Here is a 25446-nt window from a genome sequence, read left to right on the forward strand (position 1 = left end):
AAACAATTTCAAGATTTTGTTACAAATTATTTAAATTTTTTGTGGTCCACAATCAAATGTCACGATTTAAGGTGTGAGCTAAACAATTTATAATCGAGTCATCCTTCCACACGACATCGCGTGTCTATTCTAAACTCGGACGATAATTGAGAAGTCAACTTTAAGTAATGACCTAAATCTCGTCCACACATACGAATTGTCCAAGGATGAGTCGATCATAAATTATCTCCATCACACAACAACCACCGTTGACCAATTAAGTGCATTTAAAACTTCTACAAGTATTTGCAAACACAAAGCCACTGTTACCATGCGCCCATTAATTCCATTAACTTCACCCTACTTCCCGTCATCCAATCGTCCTCATACCCTTGCAGCAGTCAGTCCGGCCCTTATAACCCCCACCGTGCCTTCATATTAAATGCACGCTTTTGCATCAGCCCAAACAAAGAACCTTCCTGTGCGCAAGTCCCGGCTCTCCTGACCCACATGGGGGTTTTCTCCCCAAATGCCTTTGTTTGAAGGTACATTATACATTTCCGCAGGGTTATTACCCATCGAGAAACATTTGCATTCGACACATCACCGCCTATTTGCAGCTTCAAGGTGAAACTTTTCGCTTTTGTTTGCGCGAAAATATTTGAACAACCTGTAGATACAACTTATCTAAATTTGTATTGTATTTGCCGCTGCGTTCTGCGTCAATTTTACGATTCGTTTTCGTCCTCGGAGGAAGAAAGCGAAGAACCAGCGCTGGAAAAAGATGGTACATCTTGCACATGTATTAAATAATAATACCAGCACAAAGCGCTATCTAACATGTTTGCTTTACTCGTTATACCCGCTGTGCAAATAGGTGAAGTATAAATATTATCGGCAAATAAAACATGATAAAGTTTATCTGTTTGAGTCAACATGGACCAGCTAGGATGAGTGGTGACACGTTTTCACGGAATTGGGGGCACTTTTCGAGGAATCGTTACTAGATTGTGGGAAATCGGGGTGGGTGAGCTGGGGATGCATCGTGTTGGGGATTTGGATGCAAGGTGCGTCTTGAGAAGGCTGTTGTGCGAAATTGCGGTTTAATTGAGGCGAAATGAGGTGCAATTTGTTGCGAAATGGGGGAAATGTATCAGAGAATGATTAATCGAAGATTAATGATTTCTATTTTTAAACACGAAAAATGAGACTGCACGTTTCCGCTTGTTTGGAAAAGTGGATGGATATTGGATTAGTAAGCAGGATTTCGCAACAGTGGTTTTTGCGTTGCTTTCTTTGACTTAAAAAATTTAGGAAATTTTGTAGATGTTGTTAGTGAAAATAGTTCAACTAATTGCATGAAATTCGGAATTTTTTTCTGAAAACTAAGTCGTTTTTACTAAAAAAAGCTGTTAAAGATTTGCTCAATTTTTCGCAATTAGTAATGTTCAGGACGAAATCTCGAAATTTTTGTCACACTTAATGGTTAGTTCGTAAAGCATACACAAACAGATGACATTTGATGGAACTTCAATTTTTTTTATTTCGACGTTTCATTGTCCCTAAAGTACGAAAAAGTAGGTCCTCTTTCTGTTTCTCCGTCGTCAATGTCAATTTAAATAATAATGACCGCCAAAAAGACCTTAATTTAGAATTTATAATCCAAAAAGTGTTTTAAAATAATTGTTCAAGCTTTTTTTTTAATTTCCTTAGAAATAAAAACCAAAAGTCTTGCAATACTTGGTTGTATAGAAAAATTTTCTCCATTGTTTTATTTTCTGACTTAAAAGTTTTAACAAATTTTGAAGAAACGTCAGATTTTTTAAAATGTAGAATATTATTAAACTCGATTATCACTTACTCTTATATTTGCGGTTTATGATTCCGCCTTAAGTTTTTACCCTAAATATACAGATTTTATGTAAGAAAAACACCAGCTTTTTACAACTTAGATTGCGAAAAGCGATTTAAATATTTTTTTAGGCGTTTTTCGAACTTCCTCAAGTCTTGTATAGTAAAAATTTTCTCTCTGTTGATTTATTTTTTGACCAAAACATAAAAAAGTTGAAGAAACGTCAGAAGGCCTATCACGCAAACGACTACTCTCAGTTTTCTCGATGTTTCATTCAAAAAAATGCATAGAAATTGAAAAATCGAAAAATTGCAAATTGAAGAACTGGAAAATCAAAAAATTGCAAATGAAAAACTGGATCGAGTGAAAAATAGAAAAATTATAAAATCCAAAGACTGAAAAGCGAGAAACTGAAAAGCCGAAAAATAATATCTCGAAATTGAAAAATTGAGAAATTGGAAAATTGCAAATCAAAAATTGTAAAGTTGAAAAACTCGAGAAACCGTAAAATTGATGAAACGAAAATAAAAAATTCTCTAGGTAATTTCAAAGGTAGTCGAAAGAAGGTAAAAGTTTAGATTTTTAATTTTTTGATATATCACTTGTGAAAATCAAAAATTTAAAAAACCGAAAAATTGAAAAAACCGAAAAACTTGAAAGCAAAAAAAAAAATGTCCAAAATTAAAAAATCGAAAAATTAAAAATCGACAATTGCAAATCAAAAATATCAAAACCGGAAATTTGAAGATATGAAAATTGAGAAATCAAAAAATTATAAAGAAAAAAATGTAAAATTAAAGGATTTAAAAAAAAGTAATTTTTGGGAATCAAAAAGAATCTCTTCATGTAATTTTCATAAAAATTGTGTTAAAAATTGCACAATTTCAACAAAATTTGTAACTTTTACAGTTCAGTTTATTAAACTCAGTTTTTTCATTTTTAAAATTTGTCAATTTTTGCGTCACGAGCATAAGCTAAAAATCGTAAAATGATGACGTCACCTCATAATTTTGAACAATAAATACCATTTGAATTTTATAATATAACATACTCCTGTATTTGTGGTTTATGAATCTGCCTCAAGTTTTTACCCTCAGTATCTACATTTTCTGAAAAAAAAAACACAGTTTGATTTAGAACTTAGAATCTGAAAAAGAATTTAAATAATTTTTGTAACTGTTTTTTCGAACTTTCTAGATTCTTAGAAACAAAAACCGTAAGTCTTGCAATACTCGGATTGTATAGCAAAATTTTTCTCTGTTGTTTTATTTTTTGATTAAAACATCAAAAAGAGTTGATGGAACGTCAAAACTTTTACATTTTAGAAGTTTTTTTAATTTTAAATGGAGGAATTGATGGTCCATCACGCAAACGACTGCTTTCAGTTTTCTCGACGTTTCATTCAAAAAAATGTATACCAATTAAAAAATTTAAAACTTGTGAAATCAAAAAATTTCAAATCGGAGAACTGGAAAGTCAAAAAATTACAGTCGAAAAATTGTAAAGATGAAAATTAAAACACCGAAAATGGCAAATCAAAAATAGTACAATCGAAAAATTAAAAACCGTCGAAATTGAAAAATTGGAAAATCGAAAATTACAAATCAAAAATTGTAAAGTTGAAAAATTAAAAATCGAGAAACTAAAAATCTCTAGGTAATTTCGACGACATTAGAAAAAAAGGTAAATTTTTTAGTACTCAGAGAAAAAAAGGTTAAAAATTTCGTAAACGGGAGTATTGAAAAAATTGCTTTTTGGAAAAGTTGCCTAAAAATTCACAAAAAAATCTGGAATATAGATCTCAACTTGTTCAATCGAAAAACATAGGATGTTTGAAAGCCATTTTTTAAATCCTAAAAATCACCACATTTCATTTGGATGATTCTAGAAAAATGTCGGTAAATAATTTTAGAAAGTGGCCGAAAAAAAGTCTAAAATTTCATAAGGAAAATTGAATTTTTGGAAGTTTTCTAAAAAGAAAAATTTCAATATTCATTTTTGAAGTAGTTGCTTTGAAGCTCAATTTCTTTTTTTCAATTTTCCCATTTTTATTTTTTGATTTTACAATTTTTGATTTGCATTTTTCGATTTTCAACTTTTAGATATTTTAATTGTTCAATTACGTATTAAGTGTTCGAATTTTTATTTTTGATTTACCATTTTTCGTTTCTCCAATTTTTCGAGTGTTCAGACTTAAGCATTTCAATTGTCCAATTTTTCAATTGCTGAACTTTTTTCTTCAATTTTACCGTTTTACAGTTTTTCCATTTTTTGGTTTCGTAGATCAAAAATTTGAAAACGGAAAAGTTCTAAACTGGAAAAACTGAAGAATGCAAAAATTACAAAGCAAAAATTAAATAATAGAAAAAAATTGAAAATTTGAGAATCAAAACTTGCAAAATCGAAAAACTCAAAAGCGAAAAAATTTATAGAAATTGAAAAATCGAAAAATTGCAAACCGGAGAACTGGAAAATCAAAAAATTACAGTCGAAAAATTGAAGGAATAAAAATTAAAACAGTGAAAATTGCAAATCAAAACTAGCAAAATCGAAAAATTACAAATCGAGAAACTGAAAAACCGAAAAATCAAAAATTGCTAGTCAAAAGTGGTAAAATTGGAAAATTAAAAATCGAGAAACCAAAAAATTGAAAAACCGAAACTGATGAAACAAAAACAAAAAAAATCTGTAAGTCGACAGTCGAAAAAAGGTAAATTTTTCGAGTATTTAGAATTAAATATTTCAATTTTTCACATGCTGATTTTTTTCTTTAATTTAGATTTTTAATTTAAACTAAAAATGGAGAAACTGAAAAATCGAAATTGCAAATCAAAAAATGAAAAAACGGAAAAACTTTAAAGCGAAAAAAAAATGTCCAAAATCCAAAAATCGCTAAATTATAAAATCGAAGTATCCAAATCAGAAAATTGAATAAATGAACTTTGGAAAATCAAAAATTGCGAAGAAAAAAATGTAAAATCGAAAAATTAAAAATCGAGAAACAAAAAAATTGAAAAATCGAAACTAATGAAACAAAAACTAAAAAAATCTTTAAGTAGAATTGGAAACAAATAATTTCTAGAAATCAAAAAAAAATCTCCATGTAATTTTCAAAGGCGGTCCAAAACTTTAGAAAATTATTTTTAAAAATAGCACGACTTCAACAAAATTTGTAACTTTTACATTTCAGAACATTATTAAACTCAGTTTTTTTAATTTTTGTAAATGTCAATTTTTGTCTCTCGAACATAAGCTAAAAATCGTAAAATGGTCGTCAAATTTGCACCTTAATGTCAGTAAACAGTGCATTTTATAACATAACATACTTCTGTATTTGTGGTTTATAAATCCGCCTTAAATTTTTAACCTCCAGTTTAATTTAGCACATACGATTCCGAAAAGTAATTTAAATAATTTTTTAACCGTTTTTTCAAACTTTGTAGATTCTTAGAATCAAAAACTTTCTCTCTCTTGTTTTATTTTTTGACTAAAACATTAAAAAATATTGATGGAACGTCGAAACTTTTATATTTTTAAATTCACTTTTTTATTTTTAATATTTGTACATTTTTAGTTCCGGAGCCTAAGCTAAGGAAGAATTGCAGGCACTATGGTCTACCCCGCTAACGACTACTTTCGTGTTTTCTTCGACGTTTCATTGTTCCTAGAGTACGAAACAGTAGGTTTCTCGTTTCCGTCGTGTCGTATGTGTCGAATTATATTAAACGGATAATTTCGAAACCACCGGACCGATTGTTGTCCAATTTTAGATGTATCTCAGGAATATCGTGTAGATGATAAAACCCCAAGAAAAATTTGTCCAGCCATCCTCACCAAAAATTCAATGACGTCATTTCAAAATTTCGCATAGTAAACACCATTTGAATTTTATCAAAAAACAACTCCTATACGTTCGTTTTAATCCTCATTGTAAGCTATACAAGACATCTACTCCGTCTAATTTTCCACCAGTTACGAGCTTTTTGTTTCATTCTCTATTTGTTTGATCCTCTGGTAATCTTATCAAGCTTTCTTTTTTTGTTGTTTGTCGAAGTATACGGAAAATGTTGACTCTGCGCATTATGTAATGTTGATGCTGTTTTCCTCTTTACAATGACAATCTCGTTCTAGAACCTTCTTCGGTAAATATTTAAATATTGTCAACTTTCAAAATAAGTCATCGTGACACTCAAAAAACGTTTTTCGATTCACACTGATCCGTTATTAAACCTTCCACAAAATCAAGTCGGTTAATTTTTTGCTTTTTTCGGATTATTCAAACCTGTTCACGACGTTCAAGTTCACCTTATAAATTTATTAATAATATGAATCACGTAATCGAGAAGAATTTCAGCCGCTTCTGCAGCGACAACTTAAAAGTATTGCAATAAAGGCCAGTTTCGTTCACAGCATACATAGTACGAAAATACCTCATGTTTATCTGTCGTTCGTTCGCGATTTTATTACAGATAATCTAGCAGGCATTGTCTAAAGTCAAGGCACTGTGAATGCGGCAAGCGCCAACAAAATTTGCATTAATACCTCCAAAAACCGATGACGTCACCGCTAGGTGGCTTGATTTAGATAGTTTTGGTTTGAATTGACAACTTTCCGAACTGATGATAATTTTTATCTTGTAATTATACGAATCTAGTAAGCCACATTTCGGTGACTTAAATGGCCGGCTTAACCTTGAAATAGTGATATATAAACATCGTCCCCTCCCCTGCTGCTGCTTGTTGAATATTAGCGAACCTTTCACACAATACGTATTTGTAAACTTTGTTTGAATATTCGATTTTATGAATAAATAATACCGCTGAGTTGTCATTATTACTTTCGTTAATTAAAGATGAGTCATTCATTATTCAAAATTTGCTTTAAAAATAGTCAGGAAGTTAATGAAAGAGAAACCGTATGTCAGTCCACGACAATTAGCGTTTTCTATTCAAAGTTAATTAAACACACACACTTTTCATACAGAAAGCAAACAAACACGATTTCATTTTGTACTTTTTTATTCTTTCATAGTACAAAAGCTTGAGAGTTGTACAGATACTGTACTATCACACAAGTAGCAAAAACTATTATGATTATAATAGATCTACTCATTATAAAAACCTACAAGTATATAAAATATCTTACAACCTAAATGTTATAGCCTCTTACTCTTAACATCATCATCATTAAAAAATATATGTTAACATACATGTTAATTGAAGATTTGTACGATCATGCATGTCTTACTGACGTCGAAACAAACGATCTACTCTATATCACAAGAACAAAACACATTACGTAATCGAAAAAAAGCTTCAGTAACCTTTAAATAAAATTTAAAAATACTTGAAACATTTTAAGTACACAGGTACATCGTATTATCATTGTATTATTATAACACATATCACGATGGCAGAAATCACAGATTCCCAACGGAATCCAATTATTAAAACACCTCGACGAGGTAATACTGTTAAAATAAAATCAAAATAAAAAAACAAAACCTAACCTAAATCACGCTGCGCTTTCTTAGCCTACTCTGATCAGTCTATTTCTTCAAACGGTAGAGCTTCTTCTTGGTCAGTTCGTACTCCGTGCTGATGACCACCGTGCCGCCCCTCGTGATTTTTCTGCAAAAAAAACCAACTGTAAAAACGGCTTTCAAAATCAAAATCGTCCGACTTACTTGAGGAATTGCGGCAGGAAAGTCCATCCAGCGTTCGCCTGCTTGAAGGTTAGGTATATTTCGAAGGTAGAAGGTGTCGTAGGGTCGATCTTGAAATTACTCAACCTCCTGCAGTCCTCTTCACCTTCGTATAACAAATACAACGTGCACCCCTTCAGCCCGTACAGCTCCGTTTCGGCGCTTTTTAATACATCTTCCGCCACCTTTTGGAGGAGTCCGCACGGGAGAAGGACTTCGCCGCACGACAGATGAGTTCTCTTCGCCGAGCGGATCTCCTCCTCGAGTCTCTTCGACAAGAACTGCACCGGCGAATCGCCGGCGAGCTCCTCCGCCTGCTTGGACGGGTCGTAGTACCATTCCGCGAACAGCGTCTTCGGACTTCCTTTGGGACTCCGGGACTTGTAGTCCAGAACTGTAGCCGGAAGAACTTCCATTTTACACTAATATCACACGGGAGTTTGTCTCCACACAACCGATTTCTTGCAACTGAGGAACACTTTGCCGGCGTTTGCTTATATACGGGTCCCCTACTTGGGGGCCGACAAGACCCGACGCGCGTTCGGACGAAGTCGGCGCATCACGTACACTGATGTTTCTTTGTTTGGGACACGAACGCGATTTTTTTTGTGAAAAAAGTAAACTGGGACGATGCTTGTTTTGGGAGAAATTGTGCAGAGCCGGAGTCGGGGGAGGAAACGGGGCCCGGGGTGCGAAACGCGAAACAATGTTACATCAGCACGTGCGGGCAAATTTCCAATTTACATAAAATTGTCTTTGTGTTGCGTCAGATTGAGGAGGAACGGGTGATGAAATCCGATGGACTTGGAGGACTGGGTAGACTCGGTGGTGACTGGACGTGGCCTTGATAATGATAAGGTGTGATTAATAGTGATAACGCGGTTGCACAAAATTGGGATTTGTGTTTCGCGGGTACCGAGTAATTTAATTACAAATTTCCATTTTTCTAGGGCGCTTCTAGCACAAGTACTTTAATTATAACCGGTTTCTAGAACTCGCTAGAGTCAGATGATGTCTAAAATCGGTTTGCGGTTGCGTTTTTTGTTGAACGAGTAAACAATATATTTAAACGTTTCCTTATCAGAGAACTTTCTGGATGTTGTTTTTCGTTTGGTTAAAACTTTCTTTAAAAAAAAAAGATGTCGAGATAACCGTGTCCCGAGTTTCTAAAATCGTAATAAAGACGTTCTTTATTTCGTGTCGGGAAAACCTGGATGAATTGAGCTGTTAATGCCTGTAGCACACTTGTCAAATATAACACAGTCCACAAATGATCAAGTTGGCGAGCTTCCAGTTTTTTCTAATTATCTCTAAGGCGATGCGATTCTGGATCACGACAGCTTGTTACGCACCGTTGACTTTTTTTTTACTTTTACATTTCAAAAATCTCGTTTCCAACACAGCATTGAAGCCGTAGCAACAACGTACATAATTATATACAACGTTAGCTCAACGTTTTTTCCACGGAACTCTTGTCCATTTTTTTGTTTTTCTCTCAACAACTGTTGTTTTTGGTTCTACACGGAGATTTTCTTTTCAAATGGATGAAAATTTTGTGAAATTGAAAAAAATACGCGCCGGTTTACCGTTAGGAAAATATACCCAGGAGGGACGGATGATGAAATCTGGTGGACTTGTATGAACGGGTCGGGTAGACTCGGTGGTGACTGGACGTGGCCTTGGGTGATAATGATAAGGTGTGATTAATGGCGATAACGGGATTGCACGATTTCTTTTTAATACAGTTTACTTGGATTGAGTTATATTTATAAAAATTTATAACGGAGGTGTGTTTTAACCGAGGCGAAGCGGAGGGTTGTAATACAGAATCTTCTAGAAAACTTTCCAACTTGAGTTATTATGACCGACACGTCGCCCGGGTTTAGGGTGTTTTTAAAAACCGAGATAATGGATATTTTAAAACAATTTTTTTTTAAATACAGTTTTGTTTGTCACACAATGAAAAAAATTCAATTTATTTTACTATTTCAAAATTGTCAAATTCCATTTTGTAGGTTCTGGAAAAATGATATCTGGAGATCGGAATCTACAAAAAAATCTCTTTAGGTATTTTACGAAGTGGTCAAAAAAAAGGTAAAAAATTTATAAAGGGGGAGTATTGAAAAAAAAGTTTTTTTTTAAAGTTGCCTAAAAATTCACAAAAAATTTAGAATATAAATCTCAACTTGCTCAATCGAAAAATATAGGGTGTTTATAGTTCCGGAACAAGGTTTTCGAACTAGTCAAAGGGATTTTTTTCTAAATCCTAAAAATTGCCGTATTTCCTATGGCCGATTCTAGAAAAATGGCAGGAATTTTCCATAAAGTGAAGGCTAAATTAATTTCTGGGGGTCGAAATCTACCGAAAATCTCTGTAAATAATTTTAGAAAATGGTCGAAAAAAATGTCTAAAATTTTATTTGGAAAAACTAATTTTTCGAAAATTTGCCTACAAATCCAAAAAAATTCCAAGAATATATCTTGATGTGCACGACTGATTCGAAAAATAAAGGGTGTTCGTGGTTTCCGAACAAAGTTATTAAGTAAAATTGCCATATGGGTGATTCTATTTTTCTACTTGCAATTTTTCGTTGTTTCGTTTTTCGATTTTTCCATTTTTGGATTTTTCAATTTTTCGATTTTTTAAACTTAAAATTTAGAATTTTTCGATTTTTCATTCTCCGATTTTTTAATTTTTTGATTTTCCATTTTTCGGTTTTCGAAATTTTCGATTTTTCAACTTCTACATATTTATAAGTATTTAATTTTTGCAATTTTCCTATTTTTGTTATTGTATTTTACAGTTTCCGATTTTCAACTTTCAGATACATATTTTAATTTTTCAGTTTCTGAATTTTTTATTTTTTAATTTATGGTTTTTCATTTCTCCAATTTTTCGAGTATTCAGACTTAACCATTTCAATTGTCCAATTTTTTAAGTGTCGAATTTTTACTAAAATTTTACCGTTTTGCCATTTTTTGATTTTCCACAAATTAGATCGTTGATTTTTCAGATTTTCAAATTTTCCATTTTTCGGTTTCGTAGTACAAAAATTAAAAATCGAAAAATTAAAAACTGGGGAACCGAAAAATCCAAAAATTGCAAATACAATTTTACCGTTTTGCAATTTCTTGATTTTCCCCAGATTGTTGATTTTTCAGATTTTCAATTTTCCCATTTTTAGGTTTCGTAGATCAAAAATCTAAAACACGAAAAATTAAAAATCGAGAAATTGTCAATTAAAACTTGCAAAATTGAGAAATTGAAAAACCGAAAAACTTAAAAGCGAAACCAAATTGATAGAAATTGGTAAATCGAAAAATTGCAAATCGAAGAACCGAAATATCAAAAAATTATAAAGTAGAAAAATCAGTCGAAAAATTGATGAAATGAAAATTAAAACAGCGAAAATTGCAAAATCCAAAAATTAAAAACCGAAAAATAAGAATATCTTGAAATTGAAAACACGAGAAATTGTAAAATCGAAGAATTAAAAACTAGAGACTCTGAAAAATCCAAAATTTGAAATTGAAAATTGAATAATCTAAAAACTTAAAAGTGAAAAAAATTTGTGCAATTTTACCGTTTTGCAGTTTTATGATTTTCCGCAGATTGTGATTTTTCAGATTTTCAATTTTCCCATTTTTAGGTTTCGTAGATCAAAAATCTAAAACACGAAAAATTAAAAATCGAGAAATTGTCAATTAAAACTTGCAAAATTGAGAAATTGAAAAACCGAAAAACTTAAAAAGCGAAACCAAATTGATAGAAATTGGTAAATCGAAAAATTGCAAATCGAAGAACCGAAATATCAAAAAATTATAAAATAGAAAAATCAGTCGAAAAATTGATGAAATGAAAATTAAAACAGCGAAAATTGCAAAATCCAAAAATTAAAAACCGGAAAATAAGAATATCTTGAAATTGAAAACACGAGAAATTGTAAAATCGAAGAATTAAAAACTAGAGACTCTGAAAAATCCAAAAATTTGAAATTGAAAATTGAATAATCTAAAAACTTAAAAGTGAAAAAAATTTGTGCAATTTTACCGTTTTGCAATTTTTTGATTTTCCCCAGATTGTTGATTTTTCAGATTTTCAATTTTCCCATTTTTAGGTTTCGTAGATCAAAAATCTAAAACACGAAAAATTAAAAATCGAGAAATTGTCAATTAAAACTTGCAAAATTGAGAAATTGAAAAACCGAAAAACTTAAAAGCGAAACCAAATTGATAGAAATTGGTAAATCGAAAAATTGCAAATCGAAGAACCGAAATATCAAAAAATTATAAAATAGAAAAATCAGTCGAAAAATTGATGAAATGAAAATTAAAACAGCGAAAATTGCAAAATCCAAAAATTAAAAACCGAAAAATAAGAATATCTTGAAATTGAAGACACGAGAAATTGTAAAATCGAAGAATTAAAAACTAGAGACTCTGAAAAATCCAAAAACTTGAAATTGAAAATTGAATAATCTAAAAACTTAAAAGTGAAAAAAATTTGTGCAATTTTACCGTTTTGCGGTTTTTTGATTTTCCGCAGATTGTTGATTTTTCAGATTTTCAATTTTTCCCATTTTTAGGTTTCGTACATCAAAAATCTAAAAATCGAAAAATTAAAAATCGAGAAATTGTCAATTAAAACTTGCAAAATTGAGAAATTGAAAAACCGAAAAACCTAAAAAGCGAAACCAAATTGATAGAAATTAAAAAATCGAAAAATTACAAATCGGAGAACTGGAAAATCAAAAAATTGCAAAATCGAAAAATTACACAAATGATTTCAAAACAGCGAAAATTGCAAATCAAAAAAGCAGAGACCAAAAATTAAAAATCGGGAAGCTGAAAAACAGAAAAATAAGAATATCACGAAATTGAAAAAACGAAAAATTGTTAATTCGGAAATTGCAAATTAAAATGTTGAAAAATTAAAAATCGAGAATCTTAAAAAATGAAAAATTGAAAAATTGATGAAACAAAACCAAAAAAATCGCTAGGTAATTTTCGTTGACAGTGGAAAGAAGACAAATTTTTCGTTTCATTAATTTTTCGAGTATTTAGAATTAAATATTTCAATTTTTTACCTTTCGAATTTTTTGTTTTCTTTAATTTCACTGTTCTACAATTTTTTGATTTACATTACATTACATATTTAAATTTTCTATTTTTCTATTTTTCAGGTTCAACATGTTTTATATGTCATTTTTTCAATTTTCCTAATTTTATTTTTTGATTTTACAGTTATTGATTTGCAATTTTTAGATTTTCAAATTTTAGAATTTCAATTTTTCAATTTTCAATTGCAATTTTTTTTCGATTTTACCGTTTTGCAATTTTTTGATTTTCCACAACTTTGATTTTTTTTCAGATTTCAATTTTCCGATTTTTCGGTTTCGTATATCAAAAATTTTGAAACTGAGTAATCGAAAATTGCAAATCAAAAATTGTAAAACCAAAAAAATGAAAAATCGAAAAATTGATGAAATTAAACAGAAAATCTCTAGGTAATTTTCACCTTTTGAATTTTTGTTTTTAATTTCAGCGTTTGGCAATTTTCTGATTATCCATTATTTAGATTTTTAATTTTTCAGTTTCAGTGTAAATTAAAAATTTAAAAGTCGAAAAAAACTAGAGAAATTAAAAAATCCAAAAATTACAAACCAAAAACTGCAAATGGATCATTGAGAAAAATGAAAAACTGAAAAATACAAAAATTCTAAAATCGAAAAATTACAGTCAAAAATTAAAATAAATGAAAATTAAAACACCGAAAAGTGCAAATCAAAAATAGCAAAATCGAGAAACTAAAAAACTGAAAAAGCGAAAAATTGATGAAACGAAAACAAAAAAATCGACCACCGTCGAAAATTACCTCGAGATTTTTTTTGTTTTCATTTCATCAATTTTTCGCTTTTGAAGATTCAAATACATATTTTAATTTTTCAATATTTCTATTGTTGAATTTTTTTCTTTTCTTTAATTTTGCCATTTTGCGATTTTTTGAATTTGCACTATTTAGATACTTAATATTTCAACTTTTCTGTTTTGTAAATCAAAAATTTAAGAATTCAAAAACTAAAATTGATGTAACCTGAAAAATAAAAAATTTGCAAATCAAAAATTGAAAAATCAAGAAACTGAAAAAACGGAAAAACTTAATAGCGAAAAGAATCGAAAAATTATGAAATCGAAAACTCGAAACTCTTGAAAAATCAGAAGCTGAAAACGCGAAACATTTAAAATCAAAGAATTACAAATCGAAAAATTGAAGATATGAAAATGGAAAAATCGAAAACTGCAAATCAAAAAGAGCAAAATCGAAAAATTAAAAATCGAGAAACTGAAAAACCAAAAAATAAGAATACCTCAAAATTAAAAATCGAGGAACTAAAAAATTGATGAAACGAAAACACAAAAAAACTAGGTAATTTTCGACGGTGGTCAAAAAACCTAAATTTTTTACCTTTTTTCGATCACCGTCGAACACTACGTAGATTTTTTTTATTTCGTTTCACCAATTTTTCGAGTATTCAGATCTAAATATTTCAATTTTTCTGTAGAATTTTTTCTTTCCTTTAATTTTGTAATTTTGCAATTTTTTTGATTTTGAGGTTTAGATTTATAATTTTTCAGATTTCCAATGTGGCAACTTTCTAGTTTTGAAATAAAAAAATTAAAAATCAAAAAACTAAAGTTGAAGAACTTGAAAATCAAAAATGGAATAATTGAAAAATTGCGAATCAAAAATTGAAAAATCAAGAAATTGAAAAAATTAAAAACTTAATAGCGAAAAGAATTGAAAGAACCGGAAAATAAAAGAATTACAAAGCAAAAACTCGAAATTCTAGAAAAAACGAAAAGCTGAAAACTTGAAAAACCAAAGATATGAAAATAAAAAACCGAAAATTGCAAATCAAAAATAGCAAAATCGAGAAATTAAAAAACCGAAAAATTCATCGAATGAAAACAAAAAAAATCTCCAGGTAGGTGGTCGAAAGATGATTTCACAAGGAATACTTAACTTTTTGAAAAAAATGTCTAAAAATTCAAATGAAATAGTCGGTTTGAAAGTTTTTTTTTTAATCCTAAAAACTGTTCAAAAATTTCTGAAGAATTATTATGGAAAAGTGGTAGAATTTTTCCAAGAAATGAAGCCTAAATTAAATTCTGGGGATCAAAAAAATCTATTCAGGTAATTTTCAAAGATGCTCGAAAATTTCTTAAGGAAAAATTGAGCTTTCCGAAAAGTTGACTTCAAATTAAAAAATCTCAATGTGCTGCTTTGAAAGACGATTTTTTCAAAAAGCCTAAAAATTGTCACAATTCTGCAAAAATGACTGGAATATTCGAAGAAATGAAGCCGTAAAAATACAGGTGGAGATCAACAAGAGAAAATATACTAGTGGCTTTTTTGCTGCTCCAAAAAAGGTAAAAAAGATTCATAAATTGGCCAAATTGCCCAAAAGTCGTCAAAAAATCCGAAATATAGATTTCGAGTCGCCAGATCAAAAACCCTGGATTTCAAAACCGAAATGAGTCACGTCCGATTTCGCCACACTTTTGAATAAGATATTAATGTTAAACAAAACCTATTTGTTACGGAAACGAATTAACTCAAAATATGCAACAACCCAAAGAAAATGAGCGTGTTGCATCAAACAAGAAACTTTTTTCCATTCTAGTTTATTTTACGACTCGAAACTTCCCATGGCAATTTCTTGATACACATTATCTCGTTTTTTCTTCCTCGACTTAATCGCACAAGCCCACCTCGGCAAATTATACACCTCTCCAAACCGGTCATTCTCTTAGTGTAATTCATGCACGTTACGTATTACATTTAATTCATTTTGTCGTTTACGAACTGATTACATAATCTCACTATTGCATCGGGTAAACGACCTGACACACTCTGATCGCAAAATAATCTATTCAAACAGCCATACGAGTATGTATAAGGTGTTTCTAATTGTTGCTCAAGTCGTGACACTGCTCAATTTTAAACCCAAAGTGTTAATCGTGCTCTAATAAAGTAATAATAACGACCGTTTAATTGATTGCAGTCCGTAACGAAAATACGAGCGGAAAATTACCCAACCAAAAACCATATGTACATACATACAGATGTTCTTGTATCTTATCGCAAACGAGCCTCGCTGTCTATTACAAACAGTATTATCGATTGCGATTTTAATTTCCAACGGGCCCACTGTTAAGGCGAGTTCACAGTTGCCGGGCGGCACGCGCCCGTGGCCACGTGGGATAACGCACGCGCTGTCATTGGTCGCCGGCCGCGAAAAAATAATCGCCGTTTCACACGTTATTAATTGGAATGTTATTCCAGACGCTGATATCAGTTCTTTGAATAGTAATCAGCGCTGCTTTTATTTCACATCAGAAGATAAATATGTAGACTACAAACACGGTTTCTTAATATTAATATTTATTTTTTTGTGTAGAAACTTTAGTTTGTCAAACATTAGCAGTTGGAACTGATGATTGAGGCTTGGGTTGAAATTTCTTTGTCGCTGGAAAGGTTGTTGTAGTTGCTTTAACCTTATTTCGGAGCAAACATCAAACAAGTAAATTAGATGGAAAGAAAAAATAGTGGAAGGATTGTTGAAGGAACGGTGTGGCGACCTTAAAAGCGGCTTTGTTTTACTCATAAGTAAAGTTTCATAATTTCCTAACAATAATAAAGTGACTAAAGTGTTTCACAAGCAGATGTATTGGGTTAATCGGTGTTTACAAAAAGCGAAAATATCGGCTTAATTAAACAGAAAGTTTGTGGAATGGAGTTCTTTTATTATTTTGGTCAAGACAGTGTAAGCGAGGCTTGAGAAACGACACGAGTACGAAACGAAATGGCTAAAACTAAAAAATCTGCGAACGAATCTCAGAAATTATGAAATTTACGAGTGGCAGTTGTTCTATGACAAAATAAAACTTGGGTCAATGATTCTGAATTTTTCATGTTTTTAATAAAATTAAATTCAGTTAGCAACTCAAAAATTAGGAATAGTAAAAAAATATATATATAATCAAAATTAACGATTTTAAATAGTACAGTTTTTAAAATCTTGTTAGATTGTCAAGAAAATTAAATAGTTAAAGTAAAAAGCTGAAAACGTGAAATCTCAAAAATACATATGAAAATTTAGAAGCTTCAATTATTAAAACAAACACTTAAACATCGTCAACAACTTCAATATTTTGAATTGCTTCTCGCTAAATTTTCATATTACTCTGATTTTATTGTCAATTTATAATTTTCTCCAACTTGACAGTTTATGGTAAAATTAAACTCAGTTAGGAACCCAAAAATTAAGAATAATAAAGGAAAAACTGGAATCCAAATTTCGTGATTTAAAATATGTAGTACACTTTTTCAAGTCTTGATTGACTCAAGAACATGAAATAAATAAAGTGAAAATCTGAAACCGTGGACTTTCAAAAAATACGAAAATTTACAAGCAACAAGGATTATTAAGAAAATCTTGAATATCAATAAAAAATCCATTTTTTTTTTTAGGATAAACCCGCAAAATTTTCATATTATTTTGATTTATTGTCTATTTATAATTTCATCTAATGCGACAGTTTATAGTTGAATTAAATCCAGTTAGTAACTCAAAAACTAACAATAATAAAAAAATATAATAAAATTTGTAAGGAGCTATTTTTAATATAGTACAATTTCGCAAGTCTTGATAAAGACTCAAGAAAATTAAACAAATAAAGTAAAAACTTAAAAACGTAGAATCTCGAAAAATACGAAAATTTACAAACGACAATTATTTAAAAAAAATTTAAACATCATTAACAATTCCAATATTTTCAATTCCTTTTTTGGTAAACCCGCTAAATTTTCATATTATTCTGATTTTATTGCCAATTTGTAGTTTCATCCAAGATGACAGTTTAAAGTAAAACTAAATGCAGTTAGTAACTCAAAAATTGAAAACAACAAAAGAACAAAAATTATAATAAAAATATCAAAATAGCTATCGCGATTTAGAACAGTATAATTTTTCAAATCTTGGCAGAGTCTGAAGAAAATGAAACAAAAAACATAAAAACCTGAAAACGTGAAATATCAAAAACACGAAAATTTACAAGCACCAATTATTAAAGAAGATCTTAAACATCATCAACAACTTCAATATTTTCAACTTCTTTTTTTTATAAACTCCCTAAGTTTTCATATTACTCTGATTTTCTTGTCAATTTATAATTTTCTCCAACTTGACAGTTTATGGTAAAATTAAATTCAGTTAGGAACTCAAAAATTAAGAATAATAAAGGAAAAACTGGAATCAAAATTGCGCGATTTAAAATATGTAGTCAGTACACTTTTTCAAGTCTTGATAGAGACTCAAGAAAATGAAATAAATAAAGTGAAAATCTGAAAACGCGGACTTTCAAAAAATACTAAAATTTACAAGCAACAATGATTATTAAGAAAATCTTGAATATCAATAAAAAATCCATTTTTACTTCCCGAGCGTAAGCAAAGGAAGTATTGTAATCGAGTCCGTCGGCCGACTCTCTACTTTTACGTTTTCTCGATCTTTCATGACCCCTAGAAGACGAAGAAATAGGTCTCCCATTTCCGTCTGTCTGTCCGTCTGTCCGTCTGTCCGTCTGTCCGTCCGTCTGTCCGTCTGTCCGTCTGTCCGTCCGTCTGTCCGTCTGTCCGTCTGTCCGTCCGTCTGTCCGTCCGTCTGTCCGTCTGTTGTCCCGGATTTTTATTAGACAGATAATCTCCGAAAGTACTCGACCGATTGTTGTGAAATTTTGTACTTATATTAAGAATATCATGTAGATGGTAAAACGCTAACCAAAATTTGTCTAATCATCCCCACCACTAATGCGATGACGTCACTTCAAAATTGTACATAGTAAATGGGTTTTCAATTGTATAAAATAACATAGTCCTACACATGTAGTTTACAACTCCGAATCGACTTTTCACCCGAAACGTCCAGATTTTTGGAAAAAAAATCAAAATTATAAAACAACATTTTGAAATTTAATTTTTAATCTGCTAACCAGAATGCTTTGAAATGTTGCAGATGTTTTAAGGCTATAAAGAGCATCATAAATCTTTAGTCAAAAAATATTTGCTTACCCCCTCCAAAAACTTGATGACGTCAGCTCAAAAGTTTGTGGAATAAATCATATCTAAAATGTACAAAATATGATGAGTCTGTACTTGTGATCTATCACTCCATTCATATTTTTTGGATTTGCATATACAGGGTGACTCAAAAAAATTAATGAATGCGTAAATATATTTTATTGATTTAATCAGGAACTACAAAACCGAATGCTCTGAAATCTTGCAGATGTTTTAAGGTCATAAAGAGCATAATAAATGTTTAGTCAAAATATATTTGCTTATCCCCTCCAAAAACTTGATGACGTCAGCTCGAAAGTTTGCCGAATAAATCTTATCTAAACCGTACAAAATATGATGAGTCTGTACTTGTAATTTATCACTCCATTCATATTTTTTGGATTTGCATATACAGGGTGACTCAAAAAAATTAATGAATGCGTAAATTTATTTTTTCGATTTAATCATGAACTGCAAAACCGAATGCTTTGAAATCTTGCAGATGTTTTAAGGTTATAAAGAGCATAATAAATGTTTAGTCAAAATACATTTGCTTATCCCCTCCAAAAAATTGATGACGTCAGCTCGAAAGTTTGCCGAATAAATCATATCTAAAATGTACAAAATATGATGAGTCTGTACTTGTGATCTATCACTCCATTCATATTTTTTGGATTTGCATATACAGGGTGACTCAAAAAAATTAATGAATGCGTAAATTTATTTTACTGATTTACTCAGAAACAACAAAACCGAATTCTTTGAAATCCACTGCGAAAAAAAAAACATAATAGGCATGCAGTCGTCACGTTTCCGACAGCGAGGGAAGTACTGTCGAAACTCTTTAGACCAATTTTTTTTTTTAGGATAAACCCGCAAAATTTTCATATTATTTTGATTTATTGTCAATTTATAATTTCATCTAATGCGACAATTTATAGTTAAATTAAATCCAGTTAGTAACTCAAAAATTAACAATAATAAAAAAGTATAATAAAATTTCAAAGGAGCTGTTTTTAAAATAGTACAATTTCGCAAGTCTTGATAAAGACTCAAGACAATTAAACAAATAAAAGTAAAAACTTAAAAACGTAGAATCTCAAAAATACGAAAATTTACAAACGACAATTATTAAAAAAAAAATTAAACATCATTAACAATTCCAATATTTTCAATTCCTTTTTTTGTAATCCCGCCAAATTTTCATATTATTCTGATTTTATTGTCCATTTGTAGTTTCATCCAAGATGACAGTTTAAAGTAAAACTAAATGCAGTTAGTAACTCAAAAATTAAAAACAACAAAAGAACAAAAATTATAATAAAAATATCAAAATAGCTATCCCGATTTAAAACAGTACAATTTTTCAAATCTTGACAGAGACTCAAGAAAATGAAATAAATAACATAAAAACTCGAAAACGTGAAATTTCAAAAACACGAAAATTTACAAGCACCAATTATTAAAGAAGATCTTAAACATCGTCAACAACTTCAATATTTTCAATTTTTTTTTATAAACTCGCTAAATTTTCATATTACTCTGATTTTATTGTCAATTTATAATTTTCTCCAACTTAACAGTTTATGGTGAAATTAAATAAAGGAAAAACTGGAATCAAAATTCCACGAATTAAAATATGTAGTACACTTTTTCAACTCTTGATAGAGACTCAAGAAAATGAAATAAATAAAGTGAAAATCTGAACACGTGGGCTTTCAAAAAACACGAAAATTTACAAGCAACAATTATTATTAAGAAAATCTTGAATATCAATAAAAAATCCATTTTTTTTTTAGGATAAACCCGCAAAATGTTCATGTTATTTTGATTATTGTCAATTTATAATTTCATCTAATGCGACAGTTTATAGTTAAATTAAATCCAGTTAGTAACTCAAAAATTAACAATAATAAAAAAATATAATAAAATTTCAAAGGAGCTATTTTAAAAATAGTACAATTTCGCAAGTCTTGATAAAGACTCAAGAAAATTAAACAAATAAAGTAAAAACTTAAAAACGTAGAATCTCGAAAAATACGAAAATTTACAAACGACAATTATTTAAAAAAAATTTAAACATCATTAACAATTCCAATATTTTCAATTCCTTTTTTGGTAAACCCGCTAAATTTTCATATTATTCTGATTTTATTGTCAATTTGTAGTTTCATCCAAGATGACAGTTTAAAGTAAAACTAAATGCAGTTAGTAACTCAAAAATTAAAAGCAACACAAGAACAAAAATTATAATAAAAATATCAAAATAGCTATCGCGATTTAAAACAGTATAATTTTTCAAATCTTGGCAGAGTCTCAAGAAAATGAAATAAAAAACATAAAAACCTGAAAACGTGAAATATCAAAAACACGAAAATTTACAAGCAGCAATTATTAAAGAAGATCTTAAACATCGTCAACAACTTCAATATTTTCAACTTCTTTTTTTATAAACTCGCTAAATTTTCATATTACTCTGATTTTATTGTCAATTTATAGTTTTCTCCAACTTGACAGTTTATGGTAAAATTAAATTAAGTTAGGAACTCAGAAATTAAGAATAATAAAGGAACAACTGGAATCAAAATTGCGCGATTTAAAATATGTAGTGCACTTTTTTAAGTCTTGATAGAGATTCAAGAAAATGAAATAAATAAAGTGAAAATCTTACAAGCAACAATGATTATTAAGAAAATCTCGAATATCAATAAAAAATCCAATTTTTTTTAGGATAAACCCGCAAAATGTTCATGTTATTTTGATTATTGTCAATTTATAATTTCATCTAATGCGACAGTTTATAGTTAAAATAAATCCAGTTAGTAACTCAAAAATTAACAATAATAAAAAAATATAATAAAATTTCAAAGGAGCTGTTTTTTAAAATAGTACAATTTCGCAAGTCTTGATAAAGACTCAAGAAAATTAAACAAATAAAAGTAAAAACTTAAAAACGTAGAATCTCAAAAATACGAAAATTTACAAACGACAATTATTTAAAAAGAATTTAAACATCATTAACAATTCCAATATTTTCAATTCCTTTTTTTGTAAACCCGCCAAATTTTCATATTATTCTGATTTTATTGTCAATTTATAATTTTATCCAAGATGACAGTTTAAAGTAAAACGAAATGCAGTTAGTAACTCAAAAATTAAAAACAACAAAAGAACAAAAATTATAATAAAAATATCAAAATAGCTATCGCGATTTAAAACAGTACAATTTTTCAAATCTTGACAGAGACTCAAGAAAATGAAATAAATAACATAAAAACTTGAAAACGTGAAATTTCAAAAACACGAAAATTTACAAGCATCAATTATTAAAGAAGATCTTAAACATCGTCAACAACTTCAATATTTTCAACTTCTTTTTTTTATAAACTCGCTAAATTTTCATATTACTCTGATTTTATTGTCAATTTATAATTTTCTCCAACTTAACAGTTTATGGTAAAATTAAATTCAGTTAGGAACTCAAAAATTAAGAATTATAAAGGAAACACTGGAATCAAAATTTGGCGATTTAACATATGTAGTACACTTTTTCAAGTCTTGATAGAAACTCAAGAAAATGAAATAAATAAAGTGAAAATCTGAAAACGTGGACTTTCAAAAAATACGAAAATTTACAAGCAACAATGATTATTAAGAAAATCTTGAATATCAATAAAAAATCCATTTTTTTTTAGGATAAACCCGCAAAATTTTCATATTATTTTGATTTATTGTCAATTTATAATTTCATCTAATGCGACAGTTTATAGTTGAATTAAATCCAATTAGTAACTCAAAAATTAACAATAATAAAAAAATATAAAATTTCAAAGGAGCTATTTTTAAAATAGTACAATTTCGCAAGTCTTGATAAAGACTCAAGAAAATTAAACAAATAAAAGTAAAAACTTAAAAACGTAGAATCTCAAAAATAGGAAAATTTACAAACGACAATTATTTAAAAAAATTGGTCTAAAGAGTTTAGACAGTACTTCCCTCGCTGTCGGAAACTTGACGACTGCATGCCTATTGTGTTTTTTTTCTCATTACATTTTTGTAGTGGGAATTAAAAAAAAAATTGCGATGACGTCATCAACATTTTTGCAAGGACACGTATATCAGTTGGGATAGATGTAGTGTAATACTAAGAATAAAATTATTATATTCTCAAATTTTCGGGAAAATGAATTGGGTCGTTTGAATATTGATTTGTAATAATCAATAAAATAACGAAACAATTTACTCACGTATACCTACGTATCAGAGGCAACTAAAAATCGTGTATGTATAAAGATTGTTAATTTAAGATGACAGGCGTAATAGCATACGTGAGAGCCAAACACAGAAACTGTAAACAAAACGACCGTCGGTTTTATTGCTTCGACTTCCGCTTATTATATAAAACATTGGGTTTTATTTTAATTCTTGACGGTGAAATTCACAATTGGTTGATTATAAACATGTCTATTTCGCATTCGCGGAACCAAGTGACCGCATAAAACAAATGCAGATCTGTAACGTTAAAGTCGATGTAAATAAGCGTGCTACCCTTATGTTTCAACCGAGTTTTTCCTTTAACAAATTTTGTGTCTACTAAATTGGGTTGGTTGGGGTGTAATACTAATAATAAGTGTTGCCTTTAATTTAATCAATAAAATAAATTGACTTCATTAATTTTTTTGAACCACCTCTTAAGAAAATCTAAAAAATATGAATGGAATGATAAATCACAAGTACAAACTCATCATATTTTTTGCATTTTAGATAGGATTTATTCAGCAAAATTTAAGGGTGACGTCATCAATTTTTTTAGGAGGGATGAACAAATACATTTTGAACAAAAGTTTACCATGCTTATAATAACTTTAAAATATTCCCAAGATTTCAAAGCATTCGGTTTTGTAATTCCTGATTAAATCGATAAAATAAATTCACGCCTTCATTAATTTTTTTCAGTCACCCTGCATATGCAAATCCAAAAATATGAATGGAATGATAAATCACAAGTACAGACTCATCATATTTTGTACATTTTAGATGCGATTTATTCGGAAAACTTTTGAGCTGACGTCATCAGTTTTTTGTAGAAGATAACCAAATATATTTTGACTAAAAATTTATTATGCTCTTTATAACCTTAAAACATCTGCAAGATTTCAAAGCATTCGGTTTTGTAGTTCCTGATTAAATCAATAAAATAAATTAATAAATTTACGCATTCATTAATTTTTTTGAGTCACTCTGTATATGCAAATCCAAAAAATATGAATTGAGTGATAAATGACAAGTACAGGCTCATCATATTTTGTACATTTTAGATATGATTTATTCGGCAAACTTTCGAGCTGACGTCATCAAGTTTTTGGAGGGGATAAGCAAATATATTTTGACTAAACATTTATTATGCTCTTTATGACCTTAAAACATCTGCAAGATTTCAGAGCATTCGGTTTTGTAGTTTTTGATTAAATCAATAAAATATATTTACGCATTCATTAATTTTTTTGAGTCACCCTGTATATGCAAATCCAAAAAATATTAATGGAGTGATAGTTCACAAGTACAGACTCATCATATTTTGTACATTTTAGATATGATTTATTCCACAAACTTTTGAGCTGACGTCATCAAGTTTTTGGAGGGGATAAGCAAATATTTTTTGACTAAAGATTTATGATGCTCTTTATAGCCTTAAAACATCTGCAACATTTCAAAGCATTCTGGTTAGCAGATTAAAAATTAAATTTCAAAATGTTGTTTTATAATTTTGATTTTTTTTCCAAAAATCTGGACGTTTCGGGTGAAAAGTCGATTCAGAGTTGTAAACTACATGTGTAGGACTATGTTATTTTATACAATTAAAAACCCATTTACTATGTACAATTTTGAAGTGACGTCATCGCTTTAGTGGTGGGGATGATTCGACAAATTTTGGTTAGCGTTTTACCATCTACATGATATTCTTAATATAAGTACAAAATTTCACAACAATCGGTCGAGTACTTTCGGAGATTATCTGTCTAATAAAAATCCGTGACAACAGACGGACAGACGGACAGACGGACAGACGGACAGACGGACAGACAGACGGAAATGGGAGACCTATTTCTTCGTCTTCTAGGGGTCATGAAAGATCGAGAAAACGTAAAAGTAGAGAGTCGGCCGACGGACTCGATTACAATACTTCCTTTGCTTACGCTCGGGAAGTAAAAAATTTAAATATCATTAACAATTCCAATATTTTCAATTCCTTTTTTTTGTAAACCCGCCAAATTTTCATATTATTCTGATTTTATTGTCAATTTATAATTTTATCCAAGATGACAGTCTACAGTAAAATTAAATGCAGTTAGTAACTCAAAAATTAAGAACAACAAAAGAACAGAAATTATAATAAAAATATCAAAATACCTATCGCGATTTAAAAAAGTACAATTTTTCAAATCTTCACAGAGACTCAAGAAAATGAAATCAAAAACATAAAAACCTGAAAGCGTGGAATCTCAAAAACACGAAAATTTACAAGCAGCAATTATTAAAGAAGATCTTAAACATCGTCAACAACTTCAATATTTTCAACTTCTTTTTTTTATAAACTAACTAAATTTTCATATTACTCTGATTTTATTGTCAATTTATAATTTTCTCCAACTTGACAGTTTATGGTAAAATTAAATTCAGTTAGAAACTCAAAAATTAAGAATAATAAAGGAAAAACTGGAATCAAAATTGCGCGATTTAAAATATGTAGTACACTTTTTCAAGTCTTGATAGAGACTGAAGAAAATG

General features: G+C 29.6%; 2 protein-coding genes across 4 annotated transcripts in view; both read right to left on the reverse strand.

Annotated features, from left to right (window-relative positions):
• The window catches only part of LOC135132499 (2-iminobutanoate/2-iminopropanoate deaminase-like), a 167345-nt gene that overhangs the window by 112991 nt on the left and 28908 nt on the right, over positions 1–25446 (reverse strand). The gene's annotated exons all lie outside the window — the stretch shown is intronic.
• On the reverse strand, positions 6832–8016 carry LOC135132712 (protein scylla-like). The gene is made up of 2 exons (XM_064060896.1): positions 7518–8016; positions 6832–7461 (listed from the first exon to the last, which is right to left on the reverse strand). The coding sequence occupies exons 1-2, from the start codon at positions 7949–7951 to the stop codon at positions 7380–7382; spliced, it is 516 nt and encodes a 171-aa protein (XP_063916966.1). The 5' UTR covers positions 7952–8016; the 3' UTR covers positions 6832–7379.

This window comes from Zophobas morio, unplaced genomic scaffold (assembly GCF_036711695.1).
Source record: "Zophobas morio isolate AGI-343-1 ecotype UQ-CSIRO unplaced genomic scaffold, CSIRO_AGI_Zmor_V1 ptg000021l, whole genome shotgun sequence".
Lineage (NCBI taxonomy): Eukaryota > Metazoa > Arthropoda > Insecta > Coleoptera > Tenebrionidae > Zophobas > Zophobas morio.